The following is a 23,870-nucleotide window of genomic DNA, read 5'->3' on the forward strand; positions in this document are numbered from 1 at the left end:
GTCTCAAAAGTCCAGATAGTGAGAGGAATAACACAGCAAGCTGTACAGACTGCGTGGCCTTGGTTCCCAGACGAGAGCACTTTCAGATGCTGTGTGTGGGGGGGAGGTGGGGGGGGTGCGCGTGATCTTCTCCACTGCATTCGCCATGAGCCGATTTTTCCAGATTATGGCGAGAAAGGGATTTTTATTTAATCATCCTCTTTCTCGAATTTTGCCCGTAGTAAAATCCCCTGTATCGCAGTTTGGCGCTCCAAGCTGATTTCCAATCTCCTCTCGAGGCCAATGAGTCTCTCAGAAAGTTTGTCAAAGTTGGAATCCTGCTTCCGATTGAGCTCAGCTATAGCCACAGAGAGGTTTCCCGTCACTCTGCACAGTTCAGTTACCACGGTGAGCAGCTTGGGCCCACTTTCGACGTTGTCGACTGCTCCCCTCGAAATTTTCCGGTAGATCAGACTGCCGCCTAGGCCTGATAGCACCCAGCCTGCCACCATGAGTCCAATTATCCATATGTCTTCTTGTCGAAAGCACTTAATGACCAGCATTTTTAGTCAGAGATTTAGACGAGAGGCAGTGTAGAGAGACACGTAGAAGCAGGGAGAGAGGTGAGAATAGACAGGGAGGGAGAGAGAAAAGTAATGCGACCGCCCACTTCAAGAGTCAAGATTCATAAATAATCTACAATCATTCACATTTAGCAAACAAGCACTGCACATTCCCACCTTTCAGTGCTTTAACAGACCATGTTCAAAAGTCTCACTGCTATTGTTGTCTTGTCTCTTCCACCGTGCTGCTTTGTGTCAGTAAATGTATGAGAGAGAATGTAAACATGATTATATGGAGGTTTTCCAGAATGAATGCATGACACTGCATTCTAGTTTTGCGATATGACGGTTAACAGATGCAAGCAGCCGCAGAACTATAAATCACTCTGCATGAGATGTCTCAACATAGAAGTATAATTCAGCCTTTAGCCTTTCAAAAAAATTAAACCATGCATGAGGAACAATGCTGTACTACGCTGCTTTTTGTCATTAGTTTTGATGTGTATAATATTTATCAAATAGCCTTTGTATGATCTAACTCTCGTCTGGTATTGTTATTATCTTTGACAATCGAACACTTCATTCACATCCAACGTCCCAGAGGAACTCACAAAGCTTGTTGCTGCTCGTCAACACTAATTAACTAAACCGGTGGTTCTCAAACCTTTTCATGTCAAGGACCTCCAAATTGATACGTATTAGGCAGCAGAGTCTCATCTGAAAGGGTTTTGTGTCAGCGACCCCCAAAAGATAAGATTTGTGTAAAGGGTTTTCAAAATTATAATCTTTTGTACCGGTAGTTTTTTTTCAAAATAGCAGATGTATACAGAGTAGGGTTAAAGCTTTTAGACTGATTTTGATGCTATATTAAGTATTTCTGCTGGAACCCCCTCAAGGACCCCTGGGGGTCCCTGGGTCCCACTTTGAGAACCACTGAACTAAACTAATTAGTGCCTTTCCATTGCATGTGTATCAATCATCTAAACAAGCTATGTTAATCACTCATAATGAACCACATGAACACTAAAACGTATTGACTCCAGCACGGGTAAATATATAGGACTCCAACAAAATCTAGGGTTTAAATGGTTAATACTATATTTATAATTACTTTAGTTATAAACCAGAAAAAGTTGCAATTCATTTACAAACCAGTGGAGGGCAACCACGTGTCTTTAAGATGACTCCCCTGATGATGTCACAGGATTGTATGACATTTCTTTACACTGATGTGTCATTATTAATGCTTGCCCGTGCAGGTTCATGACACGCCCAGATGTCAAACTGAAGCGCCTGGGAGACTTCTTGGACTGGTGTCTCACCACTATATCCCAGACAAATGACCAGTCAGTGGCTGGCATAATGGTGCTGGATGGTGCCCTCAAGTCTCTGGTAATCACCTGAGCTCACTCACTCAGCTGTGTGTGTGTGTGTGTGTGTGTGTGTGTGTGTGTGTGTGTGTGTGTGTGTGTGTGTGTGTGTGTGTGTGTGTGTGTGTGTGTGTGTGTGTGTGTGTGTGTGTGTGTGTGTGTGTGTGTGTGTGTGTGTGTGTGTGTGTGTGTGTGTGTGTGTGTGTGTGTGTGTGTGTGTGTGTGTGTGTGTGTGTGTAAACGTGGATTTTGGTTGTTTCTGTGTGCGCTGTAATTTGCAGAGGGTAGTTTACAAGAACTAACATGACTGCCTGGTATGTAATTACGGTAGCTAATGTGGTTTTGGCAGGTGTATGATGCACCTGCTGCATGCATTTTAAACCAGGTGACTTATTTTTCAACTCTAAACTGCTCCTTAGGCCTGATTTATACTTGGGCGTTTGCCACATGAATTGCGTATGAAATGGCTGATTTACTAGGTCGCAATGCCTGATGCTTTGTGAGCTTGTAGATCAGCTATCAGCTGATTACCCCTTTTCCCCCATATTTGTATGTATTTCTACAACATTATTATTGCATTACTCTGCAAATCATTCTAGTGATGAAGCCCCTTTAAATCACTTACTGCATCAATTATTTTAATTTAATTCATCCCCGAAGCAATCGCCAGCAGACATTATTGGCATTGAAAGTGGCAATGCATGTTTTGAAACCGTCCGTTTGTGCGTCACGCCTGTGAAGTCAAACTGGTGCTTGGGGCGTTCAAAACTGGCTCTGTTTGCTCACACAGCAAGCCTGCAGGGGTTATACTTGCAAACTCTGTTCTTAGGAGTTTCAAAAATGATTGAAAGGCACAAGAAAACATTGGTCTACTATAGGCGGTGAGGGTGGCCTAACATGAAGTGTGATGTTTAATTTCAACAAAGTGCTTGTTTATTCACCTCCCACAGTGTGGATGTTGGGTATTTGGGTTGTACATGGTGTCCTCCAGTGATCTGGTGTCTGTTTGTTTTCCCTAGGCTCAGCTTTTCAAACATGGAAAACGGGACGACTTCCTACAGTATGGTAAATAATCCATCAGACCTTTTTTCTGAATCAAATAAACACATGATAATAGCATAAGAGAATTGGAATATCAGTCCATTTCACTCCCAAGATGAATGAAATTAAATTCATTTATTCATTTAAGATTTCTCTGTATATAACGGTATGAATTCCTGATTCATTTAATGAAATGAACATGAAAAACCGGGAAAGCATCTGTGGCATTTTAGATTTTATCATTGGCCTGCGAGTTTGTACGTCTGCTATGACTATATTTGTGTTTATGTAGACTTATGTAGACTTTCTTTCACATTGTGTATTTTACACATGACTACATGAGTAACCCTGGGTAGGATAATTGTTGCAGTTGCAGCCTGTGTGTGTGTGTGTGTACATGCTTGGACCCGTTGTTGATATGATGTTGTTATTGTTATCATCTATCAGTGTTGTTTTTGTCGACTAAAACTAAGACGAAATTTTTTCGTTGACCACCTTTTTTCACGGACGAAAACTAAATGGAAACTAAGCTATGATGACTAAGACAATTTCGTTAACAGCTAAAAACTAGACTAAAATGCTAGGAAGGGACTAGTGGGCAAGAGATCCAGTAGTCATTTTACACTTGTTTGCATGCTGAAAATAGCAGATCTACAAGCTCACAACACACCGCGCTGCGACGCGTTGTGAGCTTGTAGATCGGCTATTTTCAGCAAGTGTAAAATCAGTCATTACGACGGCACCAAGGCCCGCCAAAATACATTTTAGTCGACTAAATCAACTGCAGATTTAGTCGACTAAAATCTTAGGACATTTAGTCGACTAAAACTAGACTAACACTAAAACCTTCCAGGTGACTAAAATGTGACTAAAACTAAATTAAAACTATTCAAGAGACTATGACTAAAATTAAAATAAAAATTTGCTGGCAAAAACAACACTGTCATCTATCTACACATTGTTGTATTTGTTCCGCAGCACCTACAGTCCTACAATGTCTGGAACGCAAGCGTCTGTCAGAGAGCAGCCAGGCCATGCTGAGGAAGTTTGGGGTTAAACTGATCCAAAGACTGGGCCTCACCTTCCTCAAGCCACGGCTGGCCAAGTGGAGGTCAGTCTTGGGGATGGGACTGGTTGAAATAATGCATACATATGAAGTCGTGTCGTGTTTTACTCCTGTCCATTATTTCTTGGGGGATTACCCAACAAACACTAATGTTAGATCACGTCAGCTGATTGGGTTAAAGTATGTCTTTCATACGGATCATTCAGTAACATATAAAGATGAATCCCTTGCTTGTCCTGTCACATCAAGACCACATAAAATCCACAAATAACCACAAAATCAAGTTAAAGAAATTCCAGTTTATAATGAAGATGTCCCGTTTCTTTCTTTTGGTCTCTGAAAAAAAGAAGTGAGTAGAAGTTTTTAACTGAGACAAAGGTTTAGTTGTAGCATGTTCCAGCATGCTGAAAGTAGACGAGTGATGGATTACTGACGTACTGTATGTTTGGCTAAGTGACATTTTGACTTTGATTTCTTCATTATAGACTCCGTCTTGTAGTGAAAATGTCAAATAAGCTGCAACACTATTTTACTGGTCCTTTTCATCAAGCCGCTCTTAATGCATTCTGAATCTGATCAGCAGCTACAGAAACCAGCCTGAAACGGCACTGTTACTATGGTATCATTGGGCATATCGCTCGGATATATATATATATATATATATATATATATATATATATATATTGCTGTATATATATTGCTGTTGGAGTGTCCGCCCTGAAACCGGGAAGTCGGGGTTCGATCCCCGGCCGGGTCATACCAAAGACTGTAAAAAATGGGACCCCATGCCTCCCTGCTTGACACTCAGCATCAATGGGTTGGATTCGGGGGTCAAATCAACTAATCAAATGATTCCCGAGCGGGGCACGGCTGCGGCTCACCACTCCAAGAGATGGGTCAAATGCGGAGAACAAATTTCACTGCGGTAACGTGTGTGACAAATCGTACGACTTTGACTTTTAAGGTACCAGAGAGGAAGTCGCTCACTTGCAGCCAACCTGGCCGTGTCCCAAGCTACTACGACTGTTGAAGCCGTGACTCCAGATGTGGAGATGCGGGATCAGGACGAGGACTATGACATTCCGGAGGAAGTGGAGAACGTCATTGGTCAGTCTCTCTGCCTCTGCTCCGCTTGCTTCATCATATAATGCAGCTTCATCACCATTTCCGATTAATTGAAAATGGAGGACCTCAATGTAAACACGTCTTAGTGCTTTTCTGGGTTTGTCCTCTTATAGCAGACATTGTATTGAACTGTGCTTACTCTACAAACTGTTAATACAACTTCCAATCAATCAACATCTCAGTTCAGACACTCACATTTTTGTGTGCATGCTATTTTCACAGAGCAACTGCTGGTGGGACTGAAAGACAAGGAAACCATTGTCCGCTGGTCTGCAGCGAAGGGGTAACATCAGTACACTGTTCACACACTACACACCATTCAGTTGTAGAATATTACAATGAATGAATGATAATTTAATTCGAAACGTTTGGTATCATCATGACATCATGTCTCGGTGGAACATGCTTTGAGAGTTGAGTTGTTCCGTTTTTTTCAACAACACCAGTTTTGTAAGACTACATGTGTGGTCTCTGTGTGTCTTCTGGTCCCCAGCGTTGGCAGGGTAACGGGCCGGCTTCCCAAGGAGCTGGCAGATGAGGTGGTTGGGTCAGTGCTGGACTGCTTCAGGTAAATAATACGTAAAACATGACAGGGAAATATCTCTTCTCTGTCCAGTGGTGGGAAAAGTAATGTCTCAAATGTTTTACTTAAGTAAAAGTATAAATACTGCAATGTAGAAGTACAAGTAAAAGTGTGGAATTCAACATTTACTTGAGTAAAAGTACAAAAGTATTGACATCAAAATGTACCTAAAGTAGCAAAAGTAAAAGTACTCATTATGCAAAATGTCCCATTTTAAGTTTTCAAATGTTTAAAAATCTTTTGTAAATAGCAGTTCTAATTGGGTTAAATCACAGTTTACTCCTGGCACACAATTGTTTAGTGTGGCACAAACTTGGACATGGTTTATACCAATCCAATTTGGCAAAACATAGAAACAAGAAAAACTGGGGGCGCCTGCTGGCCTAGTGGTCCAAGCGCATGCCACATAGGCTCTGGCCTTGACAGCGTGTCGCGTGTTCGAGTCCCGTTCATGACGACCTTTGCTGTATGTCTCTCCCCGTCTCTCGCTCCCTCTTTCCTGTCAAGCTTCACTTTAAACTATCAACAAAGGCAGAAAACATAATTATATATATACCGTATATATATATCTCTTAAAAAAAAAAAAAAAAGGTTCAGACATGTCATCACATGCTGTATGTTCTCAGCTTCCAGGAAACGGACAATGCTTGGCATGGTGGTTGCCTGGCACTGGCAGAGCTGGGTAGAAGAGGCCTGCTGCTGCCCTCCAGACTCAGAGATGGTGAGTGTCAGCATAATTGACAGTGAAGTAGCCATCATAAGACGGGCACATGTTTTCTTTATGTTTTTCTTCAGTTCCGTACGGGTGGGGATGTTTACATGTCACCACAACCCCCATAGATATACATATAGGTATACATTATCAAATAAATCATGTACATTATTTTATTCCAATATTTACATAAAATGCCTATCACCTTATCTAACCAAACAAGAGATTGAATTTGCATACAGTCAGTGCATTTAGGATTTTGTCTTGTGAGTCACCTTGTCATGACTGTACCACAGAGTAGTGAAAATGTTCAGTGCATAGAAAACATTTGATCATTGTTGTCTCATAAGTTCATATTTTTACATTGAGGCTTACACTAGCGAAGGTTAAAGTTAGTCGAGTCCACATAACCAATCATTCAAAGAGTTCAGAGTTTTTGTTCCTGTCAATATTGTTCAGGAACAGCGAGGCCTCCTCCGTAGGACCCGGCCTGAGTCTTTCACCTTAGCTTTCTTAGCTGGTGGTTTCTGGCAGTTGGGCAAAGCCTGGCCACTGCTTTCTCTTTTCACCCCCCTCGCTTTAGTGCTTTGCCCAGCCTTGGCTCTCTCTTTGTGGTACAAACTTGGAGCACAGGGATAACCTGCTGGGCTCTCGGCCTCCGTGGAGTTGCCTGAAGTACTGTCTACTGTGCTGAGGCTGCAGGGGCTACTGGCAGAGCTGGCTCTGGCCAGCTGGCACAGCGCCAGGGCTGCGGTCTGTCTCTGGTGGTCACATGGCTCCTCGTCTGACTGGCTGTGTAGTCTTTGTTGAAGACCTCCGGGTGGGCTGTGGGTAGAGTGGTGCTCTGCGTTGCTGTGATGGTCCCTGAGGCTGAGGTTCATAGGCAGATCCACCTCTGTATGTTTCCCTGTGTCGGATGAACTCATTTCCTTCTCCTGGTCCCTTGTAGAGAGGTTGAGCGGAGCTAATTCTTCTGTGGTCTCTCCATCGTCTCGCTCCGACGAAGACTCGTGGCGTTCTGCTCGGGCAGAACTAGAAACTTGGCTGCTTTTCTCTGTTGACCTGAGAAAGTGGAAATGAGGATGGTCAGCTACTGTCAATTTGTTGTACCGTCATAACTCATTTAAGTTGTTAATTATCAACATTCATCAGTAATCAATAAGTTAATGTACTCACCCTCTGTCTACATGTCTTAACTGCAGCAGGCCTTGTGCAGAGTCCTCTCTGCTTAAGTCTGCTGGGCTTTCCCTGACTGTAGCTTTGTTTCCTGGTTGGGTGATGGATTGTGTTTCACCCAGGGTGGTGTAGTGCAGACTAGCGTCCGTGTCCCTCTGAATGATGTTTGACTGGCTCGGTCTGTCAGGAGACCCTGAAGCTGAACAACCCGCCATAGGACTCTGCCTAGTGGCTTTGCCTCCAGTCTGCACCTTGTTGCTCTCCTGCTCAGTAGGTCTGCTATGGGGGTCATTGTGCGGCGGACGCAGGTGCGTATACAAGTCATATTCTTTTGTGCCGAGTGCCGGGCCATACAAATCAAAAGTAAGGTACCTGGATCCTGGCATCGGCAGGGAGAGCTCAGGTGGTCGATACAGGCCATAATGCAGAGGGGGCCCAGGGTGCAGGGAGGGACAGTATCTGTATGGATACTGGGGGAAAAGGGAGTTGTGAGCTGGGCCGATGGGCTGTGGCACTACTGGCCTCTGGAGCTCTAGAAGCTCTGGGCGGAAGGAAGGAGGGGTCAGTCCATTCACATGGTGGTTTCCTGGGAGGTAGTACGGTGCATAGAGAGGGTGGAGGCCGCGCTCTGGCAGGAGATACGGAGAGTACTCTGGAACCATGGGAGTGGGGAAAGGTTTTAGTGGCATGGATGGTGACAGTGGCCCCCATGGGAAGGTGGGGTTGTTGAATAGTGGTGGAACAATGGCTGGTGGATCCTTGGATGGCTGCGGAGGTGACGGGAGCACCTCAGAGCCCTCTCGGTTGGGTGTGACAGGTGAGAAGGCGGATGGGCGTGGCAGCGACTTGGTTTCTTTTGATTCCCCTTTCTCCCTCTCTGGACTTGGTTTTGTCACACTCTGCCCGTCCTTCCTGACAGGGCTGTCGCAACCGACGTCTACGTCCTCTGTCTCATCCCCATGCTTCTCTTCGTCGGTTTCACTCTCCCCCACACCTCCCGCTTTGTCAGTACTAACGTTCTGAACTGCTGGGCTGCCCTTTGCTGCGAACGGTGAAGGGACAGCCTTTGATGATGGCTTGGCTGGCCTGACCGCTTGCCCTCCCTTTTGTGACACCAGGGAGATGGAGTTTTTACACAAGTTGTATTTCATGTGGTTGAAAAGATGGGACTTCTCATTACAGGTGAAGGGACACTGGAAGCACTGGTACTTGTAGGGTTTGCCTGGTGGTCGGGGAATATAGTGGGGCCTTTTGGGCTTGCGTTCCTGAATGGTGTCCATCTTGCCCTTTGCACACTTTCACTGTAAAGACACAAAGGAAATGGCAAATAAAACATCGGATGTTGTGTATCGGCATTTTTCCCCCAGCTCTTTTCAGGTGCTGGGAGAATATCAGCTGGATTATGACTAAGAGAGCAACCCATTGTGAGTGCTTAACTCCGCTGTCTCACTTGGCCTAACAGAGTTGCTGGACTGGTTCAGATGGAGAGTGACTTGTATAGGCAGTTTCCTTTTTTCCATGTGTGTCCTCAGTTGCTCAGGCAGAAAAAAAAATCCCTAGCCGTATAAAACACTGCACCCTCAGGCTAACCTATTCTACCAACTGTTACTTCAACCTGTGTTGGGCAGCAAACATAGAGAAATATACAAATTAGAAAATTGATATACTACTCTATGCAAAGCACTACATGTTTGCATGGGCCTTGTGTCCTAGTGTTGTGTGTCAAGGTTCATTTGTGACAACCTACATTATACCAGCATCTCCGCTTGCCAGCTCTCTTCGGTTGGTCGAGACTGTCTGTCATCATATTCCACTCATCGATACTAATTTAATATGGATTACAGCGAGATAAACTTGAGATTGGCAGAAGCTGGTAGAGAAGGCACCCTGCAGGGCATGTAGAAACTCGCTCCCTCTCCGTACTCTACTAAACTCTGCGCTCTCAGCGTGGGAACCAGCAGCCACCTGCTTCCCATGACTACACCTGCGGGATGCACTCAGCTCCCATTCATCACCTGATGAGCTCACCCATGTTGGAGAGAGTGTGGCGCAGGCCCTCTTTACAGGGAAGCCATACATGTTGCAATGACCAGCGATGAGTGACAACAGATGCCAGACTTTTTTTTTAAATGAAATGCTGTTTAACATGCTGTTGGCATGCGAAACCCCTCAGGTTCGTCTTTCAAATGAAGCGTCTAACCTGAGGCTGTGAGTTAGGCGTTGTTGGGTTGCTGTCTGGAGGAACCTGCTTGTGATAGCGCTGTCGCAAGAAGTTGCCACTCAAGTTTCTGTCCAGGTGTATAGTAGTAGCATGCAGGACCACACCCTTCTTAAGAAAATAAATTAATTTGGGGAAGCCTTTAGCTTTAGACTTTAATGTCTGCTTAGTGCTTACTGTAAAAGTATTACATCAGCTTAGACTTTTGAATGATAGGTATATATGTGGTATAAACAAAATGAGATGGTACCTTGGCAAGTTGGCTAAATATTGAACTTTTCCCTAAGTACAGTAGGAGAAAAAAGAAAGAAAGAAAAGAAAAGTATTTTCTTGAATCTCAACAAGTGCACTCAGCAGCACTGCTTAAGCGTCTGTCTGTATCCACAGCACACCAAGTAGATCATTTCAACCCACACAGGTGACAGGTGCATGGCTTGATCCCAGCCTACACCTGTACAAAAATAACTCATGAACCAGTGACAGCCAGGCCACAGCTTTGACACAAGACCAAAAATAACTAATAACCAACCAGTCTCTTGTTTCTGTAAAGTCCGAGATTGCTCTCGGAAATTCAAATTAATTACACTTCCTCTTAACGATGGATAGAGAGTAAGGGCCGTTTAAATATGAATGCACAATAACTCTTACCTGCTCTTGTGTGTGTGAAAGTCTCGAGCGATCGGCGAACGATCTCCTCCTCACGCCTCGCCAGGCTCAACGGCGGTGTCTTAGATAGAACGCTCTGTACGACGTGCGCTACGGGTCCCGAGTGTGTGCTCGCTCCACCGGGTTGACGTTTAGTTGTGTGGTGAGTTGACTTGCTCTCTGGGAGGTGTTGGCTCTCTGGTAGGCGGGGCCTCAGCCCAACCAGCAGAGCCCTCAGGCAACATCGATGCACCTGATATTAGTCAAGCCCCAAGCCACGATTTACATGATGGGCAAAGAGCTCCCCCCCCCCCCCCCCCCCCCCCCCCCACTCCCTTGCTTTCATGTTCCATCTCTCATTGCTTTCGTGGAAATGCCCACATGCATTGTAAAATGCAGTGTTCATTTAACTCGGGAGAGTGTACAAATGTAACCAATTGCACCCTTAAGGGTCCATTTTGGTTTCATTTAATTTGGACATAAATAATACCTGATATTACTGTGTGGAAATCGGGGGGGCTGGGGTAATTTCCTTTTTGCTTTTTACTGGAAATAAGCTGTTGATTGAAAACAAATATCGTGTCACTTTTGAACAAACATTCAAACAATCTTGTGTTTCCCCCTGTTGAATGTGTTGTTGTTGAACGAGCACATTGCTGTGTGAAAATAACTTCCCTCTGTTTATGTAATGTTATACACACATTAAATGTGGATGAAATGATATGAAAAGATCATGTCATAAATTCTCATAATTATTGTGACCAAAATAATTGTTATTAATGATATCATCGCAATATTCAACCATCATTCAAGCCAAAAATAGACGATCTACACGTGTGACACGCTGTGAGCGTGTAGATCTGCTATTTTTGCTGAAGAGATAAGAGATTTGGAGTAGATGGTGGGGGAAAAAGCTGTACAGAGCCAACTTGGTACCAGTACTTGTTTTTGCCAATGGTATTCAATTCCAGCTTTCTTTTCACTTATTTTGTCAGTACCACAAAGAATTTTGGTCATTCCCTAAGTTCTTGTGATAACAATATACACCACCATAATCAAATGGATGACATAATTATGGCTTCCCATTTGTCTCTCTCTAGTGTTGACTACATCCTGTATCTTGAGACTAAACTGCTCATCCCTTTCTTCTTGTTTTCAGTCGTTCCACTCGTACTGAAGGCCCTGACCTACGATGAGAAGAGGGGTGCGTGTAGTGTTGGCTCCAATGTGCGTGACGCCGCCTGCTATGTGTGCTGGGCCTTCGCCAGGGCCTATGAACCTCCAGAGCTCATACCCTTTGTCAACCAGATTGCCAGGTAAAGTCACTGTAAAGGTCCCTGCATACAGAGCACATTTTTCGGATATTTAGCTGCGTTTCTCCATCGGTTTTCTGAAAAACGCGCCCAGTGTGCAAACACCTTTACTCACTGCTATGTGGATTGAAGTTTGCAGTCGCCACAACTTATTTCTGTCATTTGGATTCCATAGAAGCCAGCATGTCTTCAATGGAAGCATGCTGCACAGTGAAAACATTTTCAGTCATGGACTGAATACCTCTTTGTTGACAAATGTTATTAACAGCTTGCAATTGTGCATCACAAAGTCTCACTGGAGTATCAGGATACTGTGATTACTAGCGTTATTTATTTATTTTTCTTTTATTGTCATAACACCACCAGAAGCTCACTCGTATTTCACTTTAAAACACTTTTGGGTCTACTTAGTTTTTGTGCACCCAGTCCCAGACAGTTTTTAAGTTGCTTGTTTCAACATTTAGGTATTGGGTATTCTTTTTATCAGACATGAAGACACTCATTATTTGTTCTGGTGACTGATATTGTCCTTTTTTTAGGAAAAAGGTTTAATAAAATAAATGAAAAAAGTAATTGAAAAGAACCTGGCATGTGTGTTTTCTGTGAATCTAACATGGTTAAAATGGAGTTTGATGTTACAATGGGTTTGTATAGGAAGGGGGCGTGTCTGATAAAAATCAATTTCAAACATCTAAATATTGAATCAAGCAACTTAACAATACTTTATCTCTATGACTAGATGGGTCGTTAATATGTCCTCTCAGTGATTTGCATACAAGCTGTAGAGCTTGATGTATAAAGCAGTTATGTACATGTACAGCCTGAAACCAGTTTTTCTGTGCAGCGCTACATGTCCTTGCTTTACCCATATTAGCAGCAGACATGATTTATTAGTACCTACCATTGAAAGCAAGGGTTCTTAGTGCTAGTCTATGGTTTAACCACTTTAAACCTGGCATTTTCAAAAAGACCCATTGTCTCAGCTGATTTCACCGTTTTCTCTTCTGCCTCTTTCCTGTCAACATGGTTTTTAGACACCAGTGTCTTTTGCTTCTTATTAGTCCCTGGCCTATCCCATCTTCAAATGAAATCCTAGGCCTACTGCCTAGTTAAAAGCAGAACATGCCTATCTGCCCTACAGCTATTGGATCCATTTATTCTTCTCAAAACCCTGTCAAGTAACAGGCTCTATAGGATAGCTGATCATGGTAGAAATAAGTTGTATCAGCAGTTTTGTAATAAATAAATTGATTCGAATTTTAAGGTCCAAATGAAATTCACTAACTTTCATAAACTTAGCATCCTTTTTCTAGGCATGTCATAATAATAATAAAAAGGCATAAATTGGCAAGATACCGGTATACATACAAACTGAGATTTCGGTTTGTGATGCATTGTGAGCTTGGAGATCCGCTCATTTCGTCAGAGATTTGGGGCCCTATTTTCATCAGTGCCCTTATCCTCAAACGTCTTTGCCATATCCTCAAACGTCTTTGCCATATCCTCAAACGTCTTTGCCATATCCTCAAACGTCTTTGCCATATCCTCAAACGTCTTTGCCATATCCTCAAACTTCTTTGCTGCCCCCTTTCATGACGACGAGCACCCCGGAAGACGATTTCCAATTCATTACCCTGCCCTTTTTTTATTCTTTCTAATTATTTGTTCGGCCCAACAAATGTGTTGCCATGCGTTGTCACGATCCCAATTGGCTTTGGCCGAGGCTTACAGGTCTTTAAATAAATCCTTTATGAAACGTCTATGGGAAAAATGAATTGGAAATTGTCTTCCGGGCTGCTCGTCGGGGGCGGGACTGCAACGCTCTATAGACCCCTGGGGGACCCAGTCAACAAAGTATATAAGTGGTACTGAGTGTACAGCACTTTGGTTCAACACTGTTGTTTTAAATGTGCTTTATAAATAAAGTGGATTGGATTGAATTGAGTTTAAGTGGTAATGGTGCAACTGAAAGTCACCCAATGTAATTAAACATTGCTATAAAAGGATTCTTTAATTCTTCAGATATCCCATGGTACCATTTTGCAACTTTGACTTGTAGTCGAGTAATATTTGACTAGGAGTTTTGGTGTTCCTGACTGATCGGACACATGTCGGTTCCAATGTCAGTTGCTGAATGGGTGTAATCGTTTTCTTAAGAAACCTATATATATTGCCATCTCGTCTATAGGTTCTGACAACTGCTGACAGGTATTAGGTAATGGTAGGAAGAGCGCATTACTTCGGGGGGAGGGGGTACGTCAATGAGTAATTGTTTCACTTCAAGATATGTCTTGGAACATTCATTTCGGTTAGAACACAAGTTTGAAAATTACTTTGTAGAAGAATGAGAGAAAGGAGCTCATCTAGTTAGCAAAGTAAAAATTCCCAACAAGGTGCTCTTTGGTACAAATGGGTCCCAAAATTGAATTGCAAAAATGGAAGCACCAAGGCACTCCTGTGGCAAAATATAAAGCCTTTAATTGTATGGCTGATGCATGGCAAGAAATGCAACAAAAGTTCGAAATTAACTTTGTATTTGACATTTAAACTGATAAAATAATTGTATACGGGATATATAATTTGATATTGATATTGGTAAATTTCAAATATTATCAAAGTATTCTGCGTCACCCAGTTTGAAAAACCCTGCTGTAGATGTCTACTCTAAAATATTTTAAAATACAATATGAAAGATACTAGTCTAGCGATTCTGGTGTTCTGAACTTCCGATAGGGGCCTGAACAGAAACGTCCAGGGCCTTAGTGTTTAGCAGCTAGGATGTAGCAGCCAAGCCTTCAATGTAATCGGTGAAATCTTAAAATCAGTTCAAAAAGCGACAGTCAAAGAGTAGAGCGGCTACAGAATAGGGGTAACATCACAAGTACCGTGCACTGTCAAAAGCAACGGTAAACCTCCATGCTACCTTTCCCCCCCATCTGCATGTGTGGACCTGCGGCCTCTGACTGTGCAGACCAGCTCTGCAGTGTCAGTTTGAACCCCCCCCACCCCCCAGCTCCCACTCCCATTATCATTATCATCAGCCGTCCCAAATGCACCCTCCCATTCCCTTGCCTACAGCACTGCCAGGTTTCGCCTGTTGCTGTAGGTTTCGGTCGCCGTTTGCCAGTGAAGCTCAAGACAAGCTGAGTCCTGCTGCGTATCCCTCACAGCGTGATGACATCCACACCAACATTTGTAATGTGGCATTTCAAATAAAGTGCAACTTTTGTGACAGACTTTTGTGACACATTCTGACGCACGTTCTACTTGTTATTTGCTGTAGCATCCCCACGCTGGGTTCAGGATGTCCTCAGGGCGTTGTCCACAGTACAATCAAGTCTATTTTATTTATTTCCACACCTCCAGGCCTCAGACACTAAGAAATGCTCCTGTGTCCACCTCCAGGCCTAGGTTTTAATATTTGCAGACAAGGCACTCCAGGGAACAGAGCTGATAGCAAACATCTTGCAGCAGTTTGTCTCATACTATATTTAAATCGTTTGCTGGGTGTTTCTTCAACAACTAACGTTCACAGACCCATGATCGCTCCATGAAAGACTGAGAAGCAATACATTAAATAAGGCTTTTGGGCCATGGCATAATCAACTGCCCACTTTCAGTGCCGCCGGTGGATTCATACTTAATCATCAAGTGCCTGTGTCAGCTTATTACTGGCAGTCGACCAACTTGACATGCTGTTCTGGGAACGTGGCACACAAGGCCAGTTCCAATGATTCAGTCCTGAAATATGAGCAAATTATATATGCTTAGTGTGTACTGTGTCAGCTACACATTAACTGTCATAGTCAGTCACAGTCGAGTGTACTATGAATCACAGACTGAGACGTGAACTTAACCAGAACCCCAACATCCCTGTTCTGGGGGGAACGTTCACCAAAAATAGCAGATCTAGACCAGTAGTTCTCAACCTTTTCATGCCGTGAGTCCGTGACCTCACCTTGACCTTTTGACAAGCACTTGAAATGAAGGAGTTGAGGCATTCAATTTTGTTCGACTCGTTTCCACAGATAAATATTGTGAAAAGAGCCGATCTACAAGTGAGGCGCTGTGAGCTTGTAGATCAGCTCTTTCTTACAGTATATCATTTGACAATTTGGCCAATGTTGAGAACCACTGATCTAAACGTATAAAACTACAGTTGCAGCTACTCGAGTAGTGGGTTTAAGTGGCATTTAATAATCAGGGGCAATGCTAGACAGACGTTTACCACACCAATTATGGACAGTATATTCCATTGTGTCCTGGTCTGTGTTTTCTTTCTGCAGTGCTCTGCTCATCACAGCCGTGTTTGATCGAAATGTCAACTGCAGGCGAGCCGCATCGGTAAGTGCCTACGTGTGTTATCGTTGACTTCCAAAATCTGCACTGTACAGCTAAGAGATATGGCAGAACCTGACTTTATTAAATCTGCACTGTACAGCTAAGAGATATGACAGAACTGTACAGCTAAGAGATATGACAGAACTGTAGCTAAGAGATATGACAGAACCTGACTTTATTCGTCTGTTTCTGTCCCGCCAGGCTGCTTTCCAGGAGAATGTCGGAAGACAGGTTTGTGACCACAGTGACAAAGTATTGAGTTATCGTTTTTAACAACTCACAGAATTACTGTGATTTCAGGCTATGAAACATCCAGATCTTGTTGGAACTTGTTTTAGCGGTGGTGAAAGTCTTAACGGCCTTCAAAGTGGGCCAATCCACCTGCAATTGGCTACAGGGCACTGTAGTCAAACAGTTCAATCTGGCAGACATTAGTGGAGCCACACATGTAAACCTCTGTAAATCCTTTGATCTGAGCTTTATCTTAAGTTGCACTGAATCACTCATTTCCCCATCATGTCATCCTCTGCTCGCCACCAGTGATTAGGGCTATTCACACACTTTGCACACTGGTCTGTTTGGTTCAACGTCTTCTCCTCCCACAGGGCACGTTTCCTCATGGTATTGACATTTTAACTGCTGCAGATTACTATGCTGTTGGAAACCTTAACAACTGCTACCTGACCATTAGGTAAGTCTGGAGGCCTTTCCCTCACAGCCTTCATTTGGTATAGTCTCTCCATTTTGGGCATATAGACATATATTTAGGTCAAAAAGTAAAAGCATATCTACAACCCAGAGGTCACGTTAGTTGCTGGTTTTTACCTTTTTGTTTGTTTTGTAACTTTTTTATGTTCAAGAGTCCAGACCGAACATTTTAATTCCCTCTGGACATCCTGACCGATTTAAAAAAAACACAGTAATTTATTGTTATCACTGTCTACAAATCAGTCACATTTCTCACTCTCAATCTCTCTCTCCCAGAGCCGCTCTGTTACACAAGAATACTGAAAAAAAATGTAATAAATACACAAAGTTGTCTTGCCACAAATCAAAAACAATGCACACACAGTTGAAGATGAAGCATCAGAGACAGTGGGAAGATGGACTGCACGCACCGTAAACAAACATTACACACACGTGTTCCACACCACCACAATGATGCGCGACCTGGCCCTTTAATAGCCAATTGATCACACCTGATCACCCCCCAACGGGCAATGTTCTAGTTTGAAAGACATCTCGGAATGGGTCGGAATCGGACCAAAATAATTGTCACAGTTCCATCCGGGTGTGTTTTTCAAAATGTTTTTGGAACGGGTCGGAATCGAATCAAATTTCACAGATCCATTTGGGGTTCGGGACGTTTATTTGGGACCTGTGAAGAGCTCTAAATTGTTGAAAGGTGTTAACAAATCCATTTCTTTTATGAAATGTCAACCATTAAACTTCAAAATGTGGTCAGTGAAGCATCAACCATTAACGCAACCATTCCATTTTGAACTGTAAAATTTGGTCTGCCAAACATACAGCTAGAATTTAATACTGTCTGGGATATAGACAATTAGACATATATGTTGTGTATAGTTAATGTAATGTATAAAGCAAGAACATCAATGGGTAATCTTGACAGCCCCAATATTTTGAGACAAAATAACTAAACAAATGTCCAGTGCTGATTCCCTAAAGCATCATTGACACGTCTATATTATGTACAGTACGTATAAAGTCCTACTATTTGTCACATACATTGCTGAATGCGGGATTTGTTCTCCGCATTTGACCCATCTCTTGATGGTGAGCTGCAGCCGTGCCGCGCTCGGAAATCATTTGTAGTTTATCTAACTCCCCAATCCAACCCTACAGCCTTCTTTTGTACTCAAGACATATATGCCTGTCAGCGTGTGAGTTTGCCATTTAAGATATGAACTGTGTGCAGTGAATGTCACCATGCAACAGAGCCACACCCTTCTTCAGAATTGTCACCTCCGCAGCCATCTGAGCAAACATTTCTGAGCTAAAAAATGGAGAAAGATGCTAGCCCCAGGGCATGAGTGGTCATAGAGCTATACTTTATATAAACAAACTCAAACCAAGACATATCATAAGTCTTAACCGCATTATTTTTAATAATGGTGACTAACTACTTTCAGATACATCATTAAAAGAGAAGGAGCATGAGGACTTGCCACCTACATTTTTGTCACCTGTTCGCTGTGAATGTTAGCTTAGTTTTTTACACATTAGGGAACAGCTGATGTTCATCTCCTGTCAGCTAGTGCTATTGACAAACACTGCAATTGGAAATCATTTTTGAGTCTTAAAAATACGTTTTTTTGTAAGTGTGAAAAGGTGTGTAACTAAAGATGTCTTTGGTCCAACAGTGTCTACGTAGCTAGTTTCCCAGAGTACACCAAGCCAATGATAGAACACCTGGTAGCCATGAAGATCAACCATTGGGACGCGTAAGGACTCATTTTATATCCCTGTCCTGACAAAAAAAATGAATAAAATGAAGCATTGTCACAGCATTACTTCACAACATTGTTTTGGTTTTCAGGGTGATCAGGGAGCTTGCGACCAAAGCTCTCCACAACCTGACGCCTCAAGCGCCCGATTATATGGCAGCGACAGGTAAACAATGTCACTGTACCTGTTCCCCAGGCAATAAGAGAATGCCTAAGGAAAAGAAAGAACACATTTTACCGATGGACTTTAAGACCTGCAATTATTTGAGTTATGTCTGTTTCAGTTCTTCCCCAGTTGTTGCCGGTGGCGATGGGTATTGACCTCCATAGTCGTCATGGAGCTATCCTGGCCTGTGCTGAGATCACCCACGCTCTGCACAAGCTGGGCACACACAACAACAGGTAACCTCAGCACGTCGTAAAACTGCAGAGCTAGCCTTGGGTGCATAGATTTTACACCAGTGGTTCTCAACCTGTGCGTCCTCACATGAATTTTGGGGGGTTGCCAGATGACGGTGAAGTGACAATTTATGGACCTTTTTAATACCTTAACCCATTTTGACCTGAGATCAGATTCTAAAAATGTCTTCTACATCCTGACAGTTTTCTGAAAAAGCTATGTTTCTATGTCAGTGGTTCTTCGATTTAAAAAAAATAGCAGACCTACAAGCTCGTAGCGCGCCACTCGGTGGCGCGCTATGAGCTTGTAGATCTGCTATTTTTCAATAGCTAAAGCATAACATAATGCTAACACAAAAAGGGGTTCCCGCCCAGAATGGGTTCAAAGAAAAAAAGGCTTGTAGGTCTGCTATTTTCCACAATATTTATTTGTGGAACCGAGTCAAACTAAATGTAACGCCTCAGCTCCTACAATTCCAAGCTTATCAGGGTGGAGGGTCCTCAGTTCAAATATAATTATTTTGGGGGGTCACAGCCTGAAAGGTTGAGAACCACTGACCCCAAACCGTAACTAATAGAACGTGGTCTTGATCTGTAGATCCGTGATGGACTACATCTCTTCAGAATGTGTGGACGGCTTAAAGAGCATTCACCAGAAGGTCGGTGTCCTTTGAGAAAACCTACTGTATTTTCAGAAGACAGGAGATTTTCATGTTGAAAGTCTTATCATCTCTGACAACGTTTGTCTTTTCCTCCCCCGCCAGATTTTTGACCGCAAGCAATACAGGTAATCCAAATGCATACCGGTATTTTTTAAATCTTCTTTGGCGTTAAAGAATCTATATACACAATAGAGGCGTTTGACTGTACTTATTGGCTTCATAATAACGTTGTTTCTCTGCTGTAGGGGATTGTATGGTGAGCTGATGAGGCCAGCAGGTGTGTGTACCGTATATCTACAAATCAAACATTAGACACTGTTAATGGGGAAAAGAATGAAGATGTTATGTCAGCACTGGCCTTTAATAATACATAGGGTAACTATAGACTCTTGTTTCTCCCAACAGTGTGTACTCTCATAGAAAAGATGTCCCTCTCCCAAATGCCTTTCAAGGATGACCCTATCATCAGTAAGTTATTAGTTATTATTACTTTCCCGTTTAATTAGGGGTGTTTGTGGCACTGGTTCCCAAAGTGGGCTCCCAGAAACCCCCATGGGTCGTTGAGAGGGTTCCTGGGCTTTGCTTTCCCAGCAAAATGAGGAACAGTTTAAAACACTTAAAACAATTGTATATTGCTCACAACGCATTGCCATGTGATCTGGGTAGGCGTGTAATACTTGTGACTGTGGCTTTCAGCCGACTGGCAGTGGCTGGTTGACGACACCCTGAAGAGCCTCCACCTGGTGTCCACTGGATCGAGGGATGCCATCACGGTATGTGAATAACCCCGTCCCTGCATGACCACTGTGATGTTTCTGTTAACCCCATCCCTGCATGACCACTGTGATGTTTCTGTTAACCCCGTCCCTGCATGTCCACTGTGATGTTTCTGTTAACCCCATCCCTGCATGTCCACTGTGATGTTTCTGTTAACCCCGTCCCTGCATGTCCACTGTGATGTTTCTGTTAACCCCGTCCCTGCATGTCCACTGTGATGTTTCTGTTAACCCCGTCCCTGCATGTCCACTGTGATGTTTCTGTTAACCCCATCCCTGCATGTCCACTGTGATGTTTCTGTTAACCCCATCCCTGCATGTCCACTGTGATGTTTCTGTTAACCCCGTCCCTGCATGTCCACTGTGATGTTTCTGTTAACCCCATCCCTGCATGTCCACTGTGATGTTTCTGTTAACCCCGTCCCTGCATGTCCACTGTGATGTTTCTGTTAACCCCATCCCTGCATGTCCACTGTGATGTTTAAAGGGTTTGTCTTCCTGTCTCTGTTAGGATGCAGCGGTGTCGGCCCTGGCCGCTCTGTGTGTCCAGTACTACCAGACAGAGACGGGCCCAGCTGACCCTAAAATGCAGGGTGAGTAGGAATACGGAAGACCATATTACATTTATATACTTGTAAAAATGGATAAATGAACACTGAGGATGTAGTTACATAGCGTGTGTGTGTGTGTGTGTGTGTGTGTGTGTGTGTGTGTGTGCGTGTGCGTGTGCGTGTGCGTGTGCGCGCGTGCGCTCGCGCAGAAGTCCTGGTGTCCCAGTACGTTGAAGGGCTGCGGAGTCCAGTGGTGCTGTCTCGTTGCGGCTCGGCCCTGGCTCTGGGCTGTTTGCCAAGGTTCATGATCGTTGGCAAACTGCAGCAGGTGTGTTTACTGTTGTTTCTTCAAGTCAAACTTATACCCGTCTTCATTGCACAGTATATAGGTATAAGATAGGTGTGTGTGTTCATGTTTGTTTTTTAGATCCTGGAGGGCCTTCAACAGGCGTGTAAAGCTAGCAAGAAGGAAGTGAGCTTCACAGAGGCCAGGAGAGATGCCATCAGAGCCATGGCTCAGTGAGTGCCACATTTTGCGTGTGTCTCTAGTAGGAATGAAAATGACATGTCACAATAATTGTGGCAAAAAATAATTTCGAATAATGATATTAACGCGATAATCCAAATATGCATAAAACCTAGAATGTCTGTGTGTGAATGGGTGAATGTAATGCACAATCTATGTAAAGCGCTTTGGATAAATGCACTATATAAATGCACCATTTTCCATTTTACTTAATTTCTACAGTACAAGATCTACAAGCTCACTGCGCGTTGCATTGCAACACGTTGTGAGCTTTTAACAGATATGCTATTTTTGGCTAATCGGTGTGTGCAGTGTGAAATAATAGTGCATCAAATGCGCTCTTTCCAGGTCCGTTTGATCAAGTATAGAGGGTTTAAGTGGTACTGAATTTGCAGCTATGTTGTCCACTTTTGGCCTGTCTCACACTTAATATATCGCACACAGTCCTCTGCAGTTCCCATGCCTCTGCCCACCCACATCTTGTGTGTCTGGTGGCTTATGCGCTCAATTCAGGTGCTGTTCGTAAGGCTAAAATAAACAGCCACCTGCCCATACCTGCAGGACCTGAATGACACGTCTGTCCACCACACTTTCCGTCACTCTCTTTGTCCACGCTTCTTTAAAGGGATAGTTCAGATTTTTTGAACTTAAGTTGTATTAAATACTTGCCATTAATATAGTGGTTGCAACTGTATTAATTGATTGCCCGAGTCCTGTGGTGGGAGTTCTGCTCTGGTTTTGGTCAATATTAAGTAGTTCCGGTCATTTTGTGGGGGGCACTGGGGCCACGCAGTAAAAGTAAATGAATCCACAAAACGAACGTAATTTGTATTGTTGACCTATTTCTAAAATATTAGCGCGACTTTCGTTCAACTTTGACCCCTCTATCACATGGAACTATTTTTTGGGCGTAGTGATATGGACACAAAAAACATAGTTCTGTGTGATAGAGGGGTAAAAAAAGAACGGAAGTTGCACTAATATTTTAGAAATAGGTCAACAATACAAGTTAGTTTTGTGGATTAATTTACTTTTACTGCGTGGCCCCCAGTGCCCCCCACAAAATGACCGGAACTACTTGATATTTCACCAAAACCAGAGCAGAACTCCCACCACAGGACTCGGGCAATCAATTAATACAGTTGCAACCACTATATTAATGGCAAGTATTTCATACAACTTAAGTTCAAAAAATCTGAACTCATAGAAATCCTCATTTTGCCAGCATGCGCATGCCATCAGACATTGTTATGTCTTCTTGTGCACCTTTTCCGTGTTCTTTCAGGAGGCTTGGCTTATTAACATGATTGCTACTGTGTATTCCCAAAATATTGTTTTATATGATGTTATAATGGACATATGATACTGCGGACAGGTTGAGATTTTATGGAATATTAGCCAAAGTCTTAGTTAATTTCTCCCTTATTTTCTGTCTGTCTCTGTCTCTCTCTCTCTCTCTGTGTCTCAGAGTGTGCTTGACAGCAGGTGTGCAGGCCAATGGGTCCGCAGACTCCGCAGTCTGTGTGGAGAATGTAGCGGGTGTGTACGGAGCCCTGCTCAACGGCATGGACGACTACACCATAGACAGCAGAGGGGATGTGGGGGCCTGGTGAGACACCTCTGACCGTCGTCAATGCACACACACACCCACACACACACCAATAAACAAATCACTCACCATCATAAAGTTGAACCTTGAAAAGGAATGTCCCGCCAGAAAGAATCCTGTGTGTGTGTGTGTGTGTGTGTGTGTGTGTGTGTGTGTGTGTGTGTGTGTGTGTGTGTGTGTGTGTGTGTGTGTGTGTGTGTGTGTGTGTGGGTGTGTGTGTGTGTGCGTGTGCGTGTGTGTGTGTGTCCGTGTGTGTGTGTGTGTGTCCGCATCCATCCATCCATCCACCCTGCAGGGCCATGGGGAGTTGGGGACATGGCATCACACCTGCCCCGGGGCCATGCTTACCTGCTCATAGGAATGTCACCTGGCTTGTCACTTGTCTCTCCATTGTGGGATGGGCTGCTTTTCCCTTCTGTCTTTAATAATCACTTCTTCACCTCCTGTTTGTCTACACAGTCCGTCAGGCTCTCCCTTCTTTTCTCTCTCTCTCTCATGCCAAACATCACACCCGTGTGAACTGAGCTGCTTCTCAACAACACTCCAGACAGACAGACAGACATACACACACACACACGGGGCCAGTCATTGGAACGGTTTGGCACCGCTCAAAAACAGCACATCTACAAGCTCACAGCGTGTTGCATCTGCTATTTCTTTGCTGTGCGACACCCGTCGTTGGACAAAGTATAAGTCAGACGTTTGCTTCCCAGGTTGAATCCATACACACATCATGCTGTGAGGGCA

The 23,870-nt window shown here is 43.5% G+C and overlaps 2 protein-coding genes across 3 annotated transcripts in view; one reads left to right on the forward strand and one right to left on the reverse strand.

Moving 5' to 3' along the window:
* tbcd (tubulin folding cofactor D) overlaps positions 1 to 23,870 on the forward strand; it is a 47,260-nt gene that overhangs the window by 10,022 nt on the left and 13,368 nt on the right. For both annotated transcript variants that reach the window (XM_079521035.1, XM_079521034.1), the window contains exons 7-29: positions 1,802 to 1,934; positions 2,932 to 2,977; positions 3,932 to 4,064; positions 4,984 to 5,126; positions 5,367 to 5,427; positions 5,638 to 5,712; positions 6,354 to 6,448; positions 11,638 to 11,794; positions 16,078 to 16,135; positions 16,334 to 16,363; positions 16,738 to 16,823; positions 18,517 to 18,597; positions 18,693 to 18,766; positions 18,885 to 19,002; positions 19,598 to 19,658; positions 19,764 to 19,786; positions 19,907 to 19,938; positions 20,067 to 20,129; positions 20,358 to 20,434; positions 20,949 to 21,030; positions 21,198 to 21,316; positions 21,416 to 21,507; positions 22,983 to 23,123. In XM_079521035.1, the coding sequence (XP_079377161.1) occupies positions 1,802 to 1,934; positions 2,932 to 2,977; positions 3,932 to 4,064; positions 4,984 to 5,126; positions 5,367 to 5,427; positions 5,638 to 5,712; positions 6,354 to 6,448; positions 11,638 to 11,794; positions 16,078 to 16,135; positions 16,334 to 16,363; positions 16,738 to 16,823; positions 18,517 to 18,597; positions 18,693 to 18,766; positions 18,885 to 19,002; positions 19,598 to 19,658; positions 19,764 to 19,786; positions 19,907 to 19,938; positions 20,067 to 20,129; positions 20,358 to 20,434; positions 20,949 to 21,030; positions 21,198 to 21,316; positions 21,416 to 21,507; positions 22,983 to 23,123 (1,980 nt within the window). The remainder of the gene's footprint in view (positions 1 to 1,801; positions 1,935 to 2,931; positions 2,978 to 3,931; positions 4,065 to 4,983; positions 5,127 to 5,366; positions 5,428 to 5,637; positions 5,713 to 6,353; positions 6,449 to 11,637; positions 11,795 to 16,077; positions 16,136 to 16,333; positions 16,364 to 16,737; positions 16,824 to 18,516; positions 18,598 to 18,692; positions 18,767 to 18,884; positions 19,003 to 19,597; positions 19,659 to 19,763; positions 19,787 to 19,906; positions 19,939 to 20,066; positions 20,130 to 20,357; positions 20,435 to 20,948; positions 21,031 to 21,197; positions 21,317 to 21,415; positions 21,508 to 22,982; positions 23,124 to 23,870) is intronic.
* znf750 (zinc finger protein 750) lies at positions 6,455 to 10,616 on the reverse strand. The gene is made up of 3 exons (XM_079521036.1): positions 10,482 to 10,616; positions 7,616 to 8,916; positions 6,455 to 7,501 (listed from the first exon to the last, which is right to left on the reverse strand). The coding sequence occupies exons 2-3, from the start codon at positions 8,893 to 8,895 to the stop codon at positions 6,895 to 6,897; spliced, it is 1,887 nt and encodes a 628-aa protein (XP_079377162.1). The 5' UTR covers positions 8,896 to 8,916; positions 10,482 to 10,616; the 3' UTR covers positions 6,455 to 6,894.

Source organism: Electrona antarctica, assembly GCF_951216825.1.
Source record: "Electrona antarctica genome assembly, chromosome: 14".
Lineage (NCBI taxonomy): Eukaryota > Metazoa > Chordata > Actinopteri > Myctophiformes > Myctophidae > Electrona > Electrona antarctica.